This window comes from Trachypithecus francoisi, unplaced genomic scaffold, assembly GCF_009764315.1.
Source record: "Trachypithecus francoisi isolate TF-2019V2 unplaced genomic scaffold, Tfra_2.0 Contig01461, whole genome shotgun sequence".
Taxonomy (NCBI): Eukaryota; Metazoa; Chordata; class Mammalia; order Primates; family Cercopithecidae; genus Trachypithecus; species Trachypithecus francoisi.
Genome location: NW_022681433.1, coordinates 408,070 through 422,057, shown reverse-complemented (window position 1 = coordinate 422,057; position 13,988 = coordinate 408,070). Strand labels below are relative to the sequence as shown.

Here is a 13,988-nt window from a genome sequence, read left to right as displayed (position 1 = left end):
TAAGTAATTGGCTTTATTTCTGGGTTCTGAGTCTGTTCTATTGGCCTATATGACTGTTTTTATACCAGTACCATGCTATTTTGGTGACTATGGCCTTATAGTATAGTTTGAAGTCGGGTAACATGATACTTCCAGATTTGTTCTTTTTCCTTAGTCTTACTTTGGCTATGTGGGCTCTTTTTTTGGTGCCGTATGAATTTTAGGATTGTTTTTTCTAGCTCTGTGAAGAATGATGCTTGTATTTTGATGGGAATTGTATTGAGTTTGTAGATTGCTTTTGGCTGTACAGTCATTTTCACAATATCGATTCTATCCATCCATGGGCATGTGATGTGTTTCCATTTGTGGTGTCTGTGATTTCTTTCAGCAGTCTTTTGTATGATGGTTTTCCTTGTAGAGGTCTTTTATCTCCTTGGTTAGGTATATTCCTATGTATTTTGTTTGTTTGTTTGTTTTTTCTTTGCAGCTATTGTAAAAGGGGTTGAGTTCTTGATTTGAGTCTCAGTTGGGTTGCTGTTGGTGTATAGCAGAGCTACTGATTTGTGTACATTAATTTTGTATCCTGAAACTTTGCTGAATTCATGTATCAATTCTAGAGATGTTTGAAGGAGTCTTTAGAGTTTTCTAGTATACAATCATATCTTCAGCAAATAGTGACAGTTTGACCTCCTTTACCAATTTGGATGCCCTTTATTTCCCTCTTTGTCTGATTGCTCTGGCTAGGACTTCCAGGACTATGTTGAATAGGAATGCTTTCAACTTTTCCCCATTCAGTATTATGTTAGCTGTGGGTTTTTCTTTTATTACCCTAAGGTATGTTCCTTCTGTCCTGATTTTGCTGAGAGTTTTAATCATAATGGGATGCTGGATTTTGTCAAATGCTTTTTCTGTGCCTGTTGAGATATCAGGTGATTTTTGTTTCCAATTCTGTTTAGTATATCACATTGATTCACTTGTGTGTGTAAACTATCTCTGCATCCCTTGGTATGAAACCTACTTAATCATAGTTGGTTATCCTTTTGATGTGCTCTTGGGTTTTGTTAGTATTTTGCTGAGGTTTTTTGCATCATGTTCATCAGGGATTTTGGTCTATAGGTGTTCTTGTTGTTGTTGTTATATCCTTTCCTGGTTTTGGTATTTGGGAGATAACTGGCTTCAAAGAATGATTTAGGGAGGATTCCCTGTTTATCTTTTGGAATATTTTCGTAGGATTGGTACCAGTCCTTCTTTGAATGTCTGACAGAATTCAGCTGTAAATCCATCTGGTCCTGGACTTTTTTGTTGTTGTTGACAATTTTTTTGATTACCATTTCAGTCTCACTTCCTGTTATTGGTATGTTCTGAGTTTCTGGTTCTACCTTGTTTAATCTTAGAGGGTTGTATATTTCCTGGAATTTATCCATCTTCTCTAGGTTTTCTAGTTTGTGCATGTAAAGGTGTTCATAGTACTCTTGAATGATCTTTTTATTTCTGTGGTATTGGTTGTAATATTGTTATAAAGTGTTTGGGTAGACAGGGAGAAGGGAGTCCCCAGCAGAAAACTTTCCTTCTAATATAAAACAGCTCAGAAATAGCTCCCTTCTAACCTCATGCAGTTCAAAGAAATAACTTCTCCTCTAACAACAAGCAGCCTGAAGGATCAGGCTGTAAATCACAGATAAACCACTGGAGCACAGGAGGAGGGTGGGGAGTCTCCTGGGTAATCACCAAACTTCACACTCATACAATGGGCCCCAGTAAAAACAGTGGGCCTTAATAAGCACATTCCTTTCCCTTTAGGACACCAAGATAGAGAAGCTAAAAGTGGACTTGGGGAGGCGGGGCGGGGCGGGGGGGAGGGAGAGGTGGGGTGGTTGGGGGGCAGCGGGGATGCCTGCACCTGCAAGATGATGTCTGGGAACAGACACAGAAACTCTCCCTCCCAGATAAGCAAAAGAAAGCATCACAGACTAAGTCTGCCCATGTGATCCAGGAATGAAGTGAGAGCTGATTAAAACAAAAAAAAAAAAAAAAAAAAAAAACTCCGCGCGCTATACAGATAACACACCTGGTCCCAACTAAATCATCAGGCCCTAGGAGGATAAGACATCCCCTCCTCACTGGCACCGCCCACGCCACCTGCCACTAATCCCCTCCTCACTAGCCCATTTATAAGAACCCTTACATTTTTACTACAACTTAGCAACCTGCTCAGGACCCCTCTCGGCAAGGGAGAGCTGTTCTTTCTTTTTGCCTATTAAACTCCCGCTCCAAACTCCAGTCTGTGTGTGTAGTGTGTGTCCACGACCTCTATCTCCTTGACCATTCCACCAAGAACGTTGGTATTTACCCCAGACAATGAGGCTGCTTCAATATCTCCCATTTCATTTCTAATTGAGCTTATTTGTATCTTCTTCTCTCTTGTTTTCTTGGTTAATCTAAGGGTCTACCAATTTTACTTATCTTTTCAAAGAACCAAACCACTTTTGTTTCACTTTTGTTTTGTTGTTATTGTTGTTGTTTCAGTTTCCTTTAGTTACTCTCTGATCCTTCTTTCTTTTCTCTTGCTGCGTTTGGGTTTGGTTTGTTCTTGTTTCTCTTTTTCCTTGAGGTGTGACCTTACATTGTCTGTTGTGCTCTTTCAGAATTTTTTATGTATTACACACATTTTGATTTAATGTTATGAACTATCCTCTTAGCACTGCTTTTGTTTTATCCCAGAGGTTTTGATAGGTTGTGTCACTAATGTCATTCAATTCAAAGAATTTATTTTTCAGCTTGATTTCATTGTTGACCCCAAGGTCATTCAGGAGCAGTTTATTTAATTTCTATGTATTTGCATGGTTTTGAGGGTTCCTTTGGAGTTGATTTTCAGTTTTATTCCACTATGGTCTGAGAGAGTACTTGATATAATTTCGATTTTCTTAAATTTATTGAGACTTGTTTTTTAATTTTCTTTTTTTTTGAGGAGTCTCGCTCTTGTTCTACTTGTTTGATTTTGTTGTTGTAACTTTCCAGTGTATTTTGCATTTCATAAGTGTGTCTTTCATTTCCAGAAGTTGTGGTTGTTTTTTCTTTATGGTATCTATTTCTCTGGAGATTTTTAATCCATATCCTGTATTTTTTCACTTTTCTTTGGTGCCTCCTTGAGTAACATAATAATCGACCTTCTCAATTCTTTATCTGACAATTTAGAGCTTTCTTCTTGGTTTGGATCCATTGCTGGTGAGCTAGTGTGGTCTTCTGGGGATGTTAAAGAACCTTGCTTTGTCATATTACCAGAATTGTTTTTCTGGTTCTTTCTCGTTTGGGTAGACTATGTTAGAGGAAAGATCTGGGGCTCAAAGGCTGCTATTCAGATCCTTTGTACCATGGGGTGATCCTTTGATGTGGTGCACTCCCCCTTCCTCTAAGGATTGGGCTTCCTGAAAGCCAGACTGCAGTGGTTGTTACCGCTCTTCTGGGTCTAGCCACCCAGCAGAGCTACTAGGCTCTGGGCTAGTACTGGGGAGTGTCTGCAAAGAGTCTTGTGATGTGATCTGTGTTGGAGTCTCTCACCTGTAGATACCAGCGCCTGCTCCAGTGGAGGTAGCATAGCAGTGAAGTGGACTCTATGTAGTTTTGTTTACTGAACTGGTTTTCTTGAATACTGGATGTACTAGCAGTGCAGTTGTTACGTGGACAGACTCAGGACCTCTGGTTAGCCAGGATGTTACAGGCAGTGGAATTAGCGGTTCTTTTATGAGTTGCTATAATGGCTTGAGTTAGTTGGCCTCTAGCCAGTAGGTGGAGCTTTCAAGAGAGAATCAGCTGTGGCAGTATGGGAGGATACAAGCTTGCCCTAAGGTCACCTGGGTAAGTTTTTGGTTTCTTTTTTTTTTTTTTTTTTGAGACGGAGTCTCGCTCTGTCGCCCAGGCTGGAGTGCAGTGGCCGTATCTCAGCTCACTGCAAGCTCCGCCTCCCAGGTTTACGCCGTTCGCCTGCCTCAGCCTCCGGAGTAGCTGGGACCACAGACGCCCGCCACCTCGCCCGGCTAGTTTTTTGTATTTTTTAGTAGAGACGGGGTTTCACCGTGTTAGCCAGGATGGTCTTGATCTCCTGACCTCGTGATCCGCCCGTCTCGGCCTCCCAAAGTGCTGGGATTACAGGCTTGAGCCACCGCGCCCGGCAAGTATTTGTTTTTTTCAGCTGATGGGTGGGGACATAGAACTCCCAAGAGATTATGTCCTTTGTTTTTGGCTGCATGGTGGGTTGGTGGTGGGGGCTGGCAGCAGTGTGTTGAGAAGGATCACCAGGTTGGGGAAGGGTGAGGCTTGTCTGAGCTTAGATTGTCCTTGGGCAGGGCTTGCTGTGGCCACCGTGGGGCATGGGGGTGTGGTTCTCAGCCCTGGGAACATGCCCCAGGCTAGGAGCCTCACACTGAGAAAGCAAGCATGGCTTTCAGGCTCCCTGCATGCTGCATCTTCTGTGTTCATATCTGCACTTCCTGTTTGACCCTCTCCCACCCCTTTCTCGATTCTTCCCAGGAAAATTCACGCGCAATTAAAATTACTACAGAGTTCACCTGGAAGTTTCCTTCTACCTGTGGTCCTTCCCTAATTCCAATGGCAGCCTTCCCGAAGGACCCCTGTGAGATAAAAGTCAGAAATGGCTTCCCTGGGGACCCGGAGTGCTTATAGGGCGGTTCCTGCTGTTGCTTCTACTTTTATTTTTCGCTCAGCACTCCAAATTCATTTCAGCTGTAGGTAAGGTTAAATTCTACTGATTCTGGAATTTTCAGGTTCCCCAGTGAGGATGCATGATCAAAGGCAGACTTTCCTCCTCTCACACTTTGGGCACTTAACAGTTTTTCTGCTGTCTCATGGAGTTTGCAACGGCAAGCTGCTTCTTTCAACGGGTCTGTGAATTCTTTTGGTTTTCCTGGTATGTTTCTGGAGTAGTTGTTGGAGCAAAAGTTCATGATGTGAGTCTCCACATGCTGTTTCTGTGCGTTTGAGTGGGAGCTGGAAGTTAGTCCAGCCTCCTCCACCATTTTTTTCTCTTTTTATTGTTTTTAAAGGTTACAAGGCCTTTTTTCTTTCTGTAAAGTAAGTCTTTACAAGTAGTCTATTTTACTATTTAAAAATTAAAGTTTTTTGTTATATTATTGAATGAATGAAAAGTGAAATATATGTGACAGGTCTTCTGATGTGCTCTAGGAGTCGGAAATTGAATGAGAGATCCTCTCTGACTTCAGTGAGCTCAGATATTTATATTTCTTCTTTTCTGGAGACGGAGTTTTGCTCTTGTTCCCCAGGCTGGAGTGCAACGGTGGGATCTTGGCTCACCACTTCCCGGGTTCCAGCGATTCTCCTGTCTCAACCTCCTGAGTAGCTGGGATTACAGGTGTAAAGGTAAACTGAGGCTGGAGCCGAACCGGAACGAAGACACAAGGCAAATGGCAGTGAGAATAGCCTTTTATTAGGGCTTGTGGGCGAGGTTCCTCGGTCCAAAGGCGTGGGCCGAGGGCTGAGGGAGGAGGGTAGGGGCTTTTTATAGCCTGAGAGGTAGGGAAGCTGGTTGTGCAAACAGGGCCCGGGGGGGTCTTGAAACTACTAGAGCAGGAGTCGAGTAAGGGTCATGAGGAAGGGGTCTTTGGAAACTGTTATACGAACTTGTGGAATGCAGGTGAGCTGCAGGTCATGGGGGAGTGTGGTTGCCCAGACTTAGGCAAGTCTGCGGGTGTGTTCAAAGAGGAAAGGAAGTCTCGAACAAAGGGCCTGCTATGCTAGGCCGGGTAACACTGCCATGTTGGGCCTAGATTCCTGCCTAACAACAGGCATGTGCCACCACGCCCGGCTAATTTTGTATTTTTAGTAGAGTCGGGCTCCTCTGGAGCTCCTGACCTCAGGTGATCTGACCACCTCGGCCTGGGATTATAGGCGTGAGCCACCGCACCCAGGATTTGTTTCTTTTTAAAGAAAGATTCTTTTTTTTTTTTTTTTTTTTTTTTTAAGAGACGGAGTCTCGCTCTGTCGCCGGGCTGGAGTGCAGTGGCCGGTTCTCAGCTCACTGCAAGCTCCACCTCCCGGGTTTACGCCATTCTCCTGCCTCAGCCTCCCGAGTAGCTGGGACTACAGGTGCCCGCCACCTCGCCCGGCTCGTTTTTTGTATTTTTTAGTAGAGACGGGGTTTCACCGTGTTAGCCAGGATGGTCTCCATCTCCTGACCTCGGGATCCGCCCATCTCAGCCTCCCAAAGTGCTGGGATTACAGGCTTGAGCCACCGCGCCCGGCCTAAAGAAAGATTCTTATGTTGGAGCTTATGAGTTGAAAGACTTCGAGAAAACCCACGGAATCCCCTCAAATTGTATACAGATTTTTGTGATATATTTATTTGTGTTTTTCTGAGTATTCGTGTGAGGAGACCACCAAACAGGCTTTATGTGAGCAACAAGGCTGTTTATTTCACCTGGCTGGAGGCGGGCTGAGTCCAAAAAGAGTCAGCAAAGGGTGGATTATCATTAGTTATTACAGGTTTTGGGATAGGTGGTGGAGTTAGGAGCAATGTTTTGCAGGCAGGGGGTGGATCTCGAGGATGGGGAGAATTACAAAGAACCTTCTTAAGGGTGGGGAAGATTACAAAGTACATTGATCAGTTAGGGTGGGGCAGAAATAAATCACAGTGGTGGAATGTCATCAGTTCAGGCTATTTTCACTTCTTTTGTGGATCTTTGGTTGCTTCAGGCCATCTGGATGTACACGTGCAGGTCACAGGGGATATGATGGCTCAGCTTGGGCTCAGAGGCCTCACATTCCTCTTCACTACAAAGTAGTGAAGCGCTGGAGCAGCGAAAAATTTTGGGGGTGGTATGGAGAGATAATGAGCGATGTTTCTCGGAGCTGCTTCAAGTGGGATTAGGGGCAGCCTGGGAACCTACAGTGGGAAAGATTCAACTGAAGAAAGATTTTGGGGTAAGGGGTGATATTGTAGGGTTGTTAGAAGGAGCATTTGTCGCATAGAATTATTGGTGATGGCCTGGATGCGGTTTTGTATGAATTGAGAAACTAAATAAACGAAAGACACAAGGTCCGAATAAAAGAAGGAGAAAAAGAATTATTAAAGGACTAAGAATTGGGAGTACCCAGGATGTCCAATTAGAGAGTGTCCAAGGGGGTTCAACGTTATTGTTTGATTGCTTGGAGAGTTTTGGGCTCTATCCTTGAGTTTTTTTATGTTGTCATATACCAAGCCAGATCGATTTAGGTAAAAACAACACTCTTCATTTAAAAATAAACAGAGTCCAGTGAGTAAGTCGAGGCCTCGGTGATTTTGGAGGAAAGAGAAATGCAAAGCCAGCAACTATTTGTTAAAGAAGGATTAGAAACAGCTAGGAGAGAGTGAGATTGATAGTGTGGTGGAGATGACTGGGGAGAGGTGGCATAAGAACGGGAACCAGAATAAGAGTAAGTATAAAAGTAAAGAGTAGCACTTCATCAGGGTGAAAGTATTGGAGTGTACTTTGTCACTGAAGGTCTTCTATCCACTTAGAGAGACTTAAGGGTGGCAATTTGAGGTAAAACCAGGAGGCACTAAATACCAAGAGCCTGAGAAACTGCTTGGGTGATTTGACTTATAAAAGGCTGGTCTTTTACTGGACTATATAGAAATGTGAAGGTCAAACTGAGGAATTATGTCCGCAGTGGCCTTCTCAGACCCCGTGGGAAAGGCCTCTACCCACCTAGTGAAAGTGTCTATCCAGACCAGGAGGTATTTTAGTTTCCTGACTAAATAAAGGCATGTGAGTAAAGTCAATTTGCCAGTCCTGGATGGGGGCAAAACCCCCAGCTTGATGTGTAGGGAGGGGAGGGGGCCTGAGAAATTCCTGAGGAGTAGTAGAATAGCAGATGAAACACTGAGAAGTGATTTCCTTGAGGATAGATTTCCACGATGGAAAGGAAATGAGAGGTTCTAAGAGGCAGGCTAGCGGCTTCTAACCTACGTGGAAGAGGTTATGAAATGACGACAGAATAGAATGGGCCAGTGAGGCTGGAAGGGGATATTCTCCTTGGTCCAAGAACCATTTGCCTTGTGTGGGAAGAAATTGATTGGTGGAAGTTTCAGTGGGGGAGTGGGTGGGAGTGGGCTAGATGAGAAGGAGAAAAGCTGCCGTAAGGGATACAAGTTGGAACTCTAGCTGCTTCTTTAGTTACCTTATCAGCATAAGCATTGTCCTGAGCCATGGGATCTGATGCCTTTTGATGGCCTTTACAGTGAATGACTCCAGCTTCCTTTGGAAGTAAAGCAGCTTTGAGAGGGATTTTTATTAAAGAGGCATTAATGATGAAGGACCCTTGCATAGTGAGGAAACCCCTTTCAGCCCATATAACAGCACGGTGGTGCAAGATAATGTGAAGTGGGAGCAGGCATTTCAAATGGCGAAAGCAGTAGCAAGAGAGGGAGAGTGGTGGGAGGTGCCACGTACTTTTCAATGACCAAATCTCATTTGTATTCAGAGGGAGAGCTCACTTATCACCAAGGGAATGGCCCAAGCCATTCATGAGGGATTTGCCCCCATGATCCAGACATCTCCTGCCAAGCCCTACCTCCACCACTGAATTTGCCCCCATGATCCAAGCAGCTCCTGCCAAGCCCCACCTCATTACATTTCCACATGAGATAGGAGTGTGGACAAATGTTCAAACTATATTGTAGCAGGACGGGCGGCAGACAAAACTCCTCAGACACAGAAGGAGTTACAGAAGAAAGGGGTTTATTCGGTCGGAGGCATCGGCAAGACTTCAGTCTCAAGAGCCGAGCTCCCCGAATGAGCAATTCCTGTCCCTTTTAAGGGCTCACAACTCTAAGGGGGTGCACGTGAGAGGGTCGTGATTGATTGAGCAAGCAGGGGGTACGTGACTGGGGGCTGCATGCTCCCATTAGATCGGAACAAAACAAGATAGGGATTTTCACAGTGCATTCCTATACAATGTCAGTAATCTGTAGATAAGAGAACCAGTTAGGTCAGGGGTCGATCTTTAACTACCAGGCCCAGGGCGCGACGCCGGGCTGTCTGCCTGTGGATTTCATTTCTGCCTTTTAGTTTTTACTTCTTCTTTCTTTGGAGGCAAAAATTGGGCCTAAGACAATATGAGGGATGGTCTCCTCCCTTAATATCAAGACAGAACTCATCTAACTAATTGAGTACAATTAATGTTGTAATAAGGATAAAAAGCAAGATATTTAGGAGGTTAGCATAGAGATTTAGGAGATTTAGGAGATTAGCCTGCCTATCATGTTCAAGTTTCTATGTAGGACTCATTTCATAATAGACCCTTGGGCCAAGTTTACCCTGTTTCATGCCCCATCTCTCACATGCAATACAGTGACTGGTATGTAGTGATGATTTTTATCAGTGAGGATCCTGGTAGTAATAGGTGGATTTTTTTTTTTTTTTTTTTTTGAAGATAGTTTCTTGAAGGGACTATTTGCAGAGGTGTGACCATGGTTTAAGATAACCAAGAAAGGATGATGAATCACTAAGGAACTAGCAACACTTGGAAACTGTTATCCATCCAGGTGACAGGGCAAGGGTAGAAATCGTGTTCCAGAACTCAGTAAGACTTCTAGGCATGAAAGAGGAGCCTTCTTAACAGAAGCTGTGGCCAAACAAGAAACAAGGCAGGGAAGAAATGGGGAATAAATTATGCCATTATTTCTCTTTCCTTCCATCCTTTCTTTTTCTGCTGAAACTTCCTCTCACTGGTGAAACCAGAAGCTAAATGGCAAGTGAATCCCTAGAAATAAGGTGAGGTAGAGATGCAGAGCAAGGCAGATAAAACTTGAAAATGGATCTGGCAGGAGAAAAATGGAAATAATCAACAGAGTGCTCAATACTTATTTGTTGAATTAAATTGAATTTTTATTGTTAATCATAATTTAGCCTTACGTATTCTTAAAGTGGAAAACAAGCAAATGCCTGATGGTTTAATGTTTTCTTATATACAAAACTTTAATCCTTGAAATAAAAATCTCTTTGAAATTTTGGAGGCAACTATTTCATCTTTTGAATGGTTGAAATAGTAAAAAGTTGCAAAAATTAATCTATAAAAATTTGATATTAAAATAACTCAGCTTTTTAATACGTTATATTTTTCTTTCTTCCATTTTTTTTTTTTTTTTTTTTTTTTTGAGTTTTGCTCTTGATGCCCAGGCTGGAGTGCAATGGTGCGGTCTTGGCTCACTGCAACCTCCGCCCCCTGGGTTCAAGTGATTCTCCTGCCTCAGCCACCTGAGTAGCTGGGATTACAGGCATGTGCCACCATGCCCAGCTAATTTTGTAGTTTTAGTAGAGATAGGGTTTCTCCGTTGGTCAGGCTGGTCTCGAACTACCAACCTCAGGTGATCCGCCTATCCTGACCTCCCGAAGTGCTGGGATTACAGGCGTGAGCCACCGCGCCCGGCCTGAGACTTATATATTTTAAATGTACATTTTTCAAAATGTGGAAAACTGGGGTAGTTAACCTAGGAAAGACCAGTTCATTTTCCAGAGGCTACCTCAAAAGCACTTTTCTGAATCTTCTGTTACTTTTACGTATTTAAAGGTTATAGAACTTTGAACTTCTGTTATAATACTCATTAAATAGTGTCATTTTTATTGAACTTTTTAATTTTTTTTTTTTTTTTTTTGAGACAGAGTCTTGCTCTATCCCCCTGGCTGGAGTGCAGAGGCATGATCTCAGCCCACTGCAACCTCCACCTCCCAGATTCGAGACATTCTCATGCCTAAGCCTCCTGAGTAGCTGGGATTACAGGAGCCTACCACCATGCCCAGCTAATTTTCATATTTTTAGTAGGTACTGGGTTTCACCATATTGGCCAGGCTGGTCGCGAACTCCTGACCTGAGGTAATCCACCTACCTTGACTTCCCAAAGTGCTGGGATTACAGGCACGAGACACCATGCCCAGCCTTTATTTTTTGAGAGTCTCACTCTGTTGCCCAGGCTGGAGTATAGTGGCACAATCTCAGCTAACTGCAACCTCCACCTCCCAGGTTCAAGTGATTCTCATGCCTCAGCCTGCTGAGTAGCTGGGATTACAGGCACATGCTCCCATGCCCAGCTAATTTTTGTATTTTTAATAGAGATGGGGGTTTCACCACGTTGGCAAGGCTGGTCTTGAAATTCTGACTTCAGGTGACCTGCCCGCCTTGGCCTCCCAAAGTGTTGGGATTACAGGCATGAGCCACCGTGCCCAGCTTTTATTGGTAATATTAAAAGCAGTTCACATTTGCTGTTTGTTTGACATATCCCAGGTCACTGTGCTAAATCTTTTACATATATTCTTATATTTTATCCTCACATAACCCTGTGAGGTGTCAATACTGTTTCTATGCCCTTGGGATGCATCATTGTACAAAATAAGTTCCACAAAGGCTACAGATCTTTAGATTCTGATATTAATATTTCTATACCATTCTGTTGTTGTTAGTATTCTCTGGTTACTCTTGAAATTGAGCGCCTTTTCATATGTTTTAGCCATTTAGTTTTGTGTGTGTGTTTTGTGAAATCACTGACTTTTAGTCTTTTGCCCATTTTCTATTTGGTTGTCTGTGTTTTTATTATTAATTTGGAGGAATCCTATATGTATATTTGAATATGTGCCGTTAGCTTTGTGTTGCAGATGACTGGTGTCATGTGTGAAGATATAATTCACATATGAAATAGTTGAATAGTTTGATTGGACTAAAACCAGAAAGCTCAAAATATGATAACACCAGGGAAACCCTAGAAAATGGCAAAAATATACCTCAGCAGAACATTTTCTTTAAATCAGTACATCTTCTGTTCAGGAATAACCTGTTTCAGGCAGACTAGACAACCTGAAAGGAACCCTAAAGATCGTTTGCCTCTCTGGTAGGTAGCTCTAGGCTTTCACTCCTCTGCCAGGGAATGAATCTTCTATTGCTGAAATGGCCTTGATGTCATTGCCTGGTGAAAAGGTGTGACTTAAAGCTGGAACTGATGGGGAGAGAGGCCTAGAGGAAAGTCCTTCATCTTGTCCTCTGGCTCTAGATTTCGCAGAGTTTTTGCGTATTAAAGTTAGATCACCTTCATGAGGCTGCCCTTGCTAACCTGATGTTTCTCATTATAAAGTCATTCCTTGAAGGTTGGGACTTTGATTTCCTATGACTCGGTGTATATTTCCTTACAGAACTTGAAGGCCGATGGCTGAATAGCTTTTTGGTTTTAGCCTCCCATTAGTCTCAGCCTCCATCTTACTGTGTCTGCACCAATGAAGAAGTATATTCATTCTGTTCCCTAGGGAGATTATGCTAGTGTTTTTAAAGTCTCTGCCGACTCTTCAGAATTTGCCTCTCAAATCCTTATCAGACAAAAATGTTTCTGCGGTTTCACTGCTTAATTTTGTAGCCATTAGAATTTGTTTTGGCTCCAAATGCCTAAAACCCCAAAATATAGTGGCTTAGGAAGATAGAACTTTTATTTTTATCCCATGTATTAATAAATAGAGGCAATTCAGGGGTGGGAAAGCAGCTCCATCTGGAACCAATGTCTTTTCATACTTTATCCAAGAGGGCTGCTCCAGCAATAATGTATGCATTCCAGCCAGCAGGAAGGAGAACTGGAAAAGGAGAAGGACATCTCCCTACCCCTCTGTAGGACTTCTCAGAAGTTGCGTACACTACTCTGGTTATATCTTATGAGCCAACGCTTAGTTAGCATAGCCATACTTAAGTCTAAAGGAGGCTTGGAAAAATGTATCTAGCTAAAAACAGGAATTCCTGATCTTATTGAAAAAAAGAGAATAGATATTGAGGATTACCATTGATCTTTGCCACACAAATCTTTTGTTATTGCGACACTAAATAGTTTCCTAAGATGTTTAAGGAGAAAAGCTCAGAATAATATGGGTATATAGCCAATTTAAAATAAATTGTCATCAGAATTAGCTTATATCTGACATTCTGAATTTTGGGCCCTTACTTTAAAATTTTTACACTGGTCTAGAAGGGTAGACATTAACTTTTGAATTTTTTATCATTTTTGTTAAGTTTGGAAGCTTGACTTCTTTCCTAAACATTGATGTAAGATTTCATGAAATTTTTAAATATAGCAAATGCTGTTGAACATTGCAAATGTAAAATATGGAGGAGGAAATAGGTGCTTTTTCTCTTTATAGAAGATAAATATATCAAACCCACTTCAAAATCATCTATAGAAAAAATTTTAGCAGTAGGTAATATAAAAGCTCTCGGTTAGAATGGATTCAAATATATGGAAATTAAATGAAAATCTAGAATCATTTCAGTTCACTGAGAATTAGCTGATACAGTGAGCAGCAGATATAATCCCATAGACTGCATATTTTTTAAAGTCCTGGTCTTCACAGTAGAGCTTAAAGAAAATGTAGTATTGTAACGTAATTATTCTCATTATTAAAAATGATTTACTTTTAAAACCCAGCATGTTACATCATAAGTAATACTCATTTTTTCTTCCATAGGTAAGAAGTTTGATAGCTGTAGGACTGGGTGTTGCGGCTCTTGCATTTGCAGGTAAGATAAAGAATATATGACAATAAATTGCAGGAGAAATATTTCCAAATAGTGTCTACAGTGATTCATTGAGTAGACCTTTAGTATTCTGAGGTTTTGGTTTTCAGACATAATACATTCTCACTCTTTCCACCATTTGTAGTTACTGAACATTTGTCATTGTAGCAAAATCTAGATAAACTTTATGGGGAAGAAAATTAGTGATACAAGAGCTAGGAAAACTAGCTCCAATAATAGTTTATCTTCCTAGCATTTTTTTTCAGTTTGAGGTATAGTATACTATAAAAAGAAATTTTAATATTGTGCAATGTAAGTGGCATGGAGTTCCTTTATTCTCCCATATTTATTTTTTATTGCAGATAGGTTTATACATTTTAAGCTGTCAGTTCTTTCTCATGAGTGTAGTTGTTCTGTATAGTTTATTAATTTGTCTCTCAACATATTGGTATAAT

General features: G+C 41.9%; 1 protein-coding gene across 2 annotated transcripts in view; it reads left to right on the top strand.

Moving 5' to 3' along the window:
* DNAJC15 (DnaJ heat shock protein family (Hsp40) member C15) overlaps window positions 1-13,988 on the top strand; it is an 83,998-nt gene that overhangs the window by 27,127 nt on the left and 42,883 nt on the right. The window contains exons 2-3 of one of the 2 annotated variants that reach the window (XM_033234087.1): window positions 5,277-5,373; window positions 13,485-13,536. In XM_033234087.1, coding sequence (XP_033089978.1) covers window positions 5,277-5,373; window positions 13,485-13,536 — 149 coding nt within the window. The remainder of the gene's footprint in view (window positions 1-5,276; window positions 5,374-13,484; window positions 13,537-13,988) is intronic. The other variant, XM_033234078.1, reaches the window with a different exon arrangement.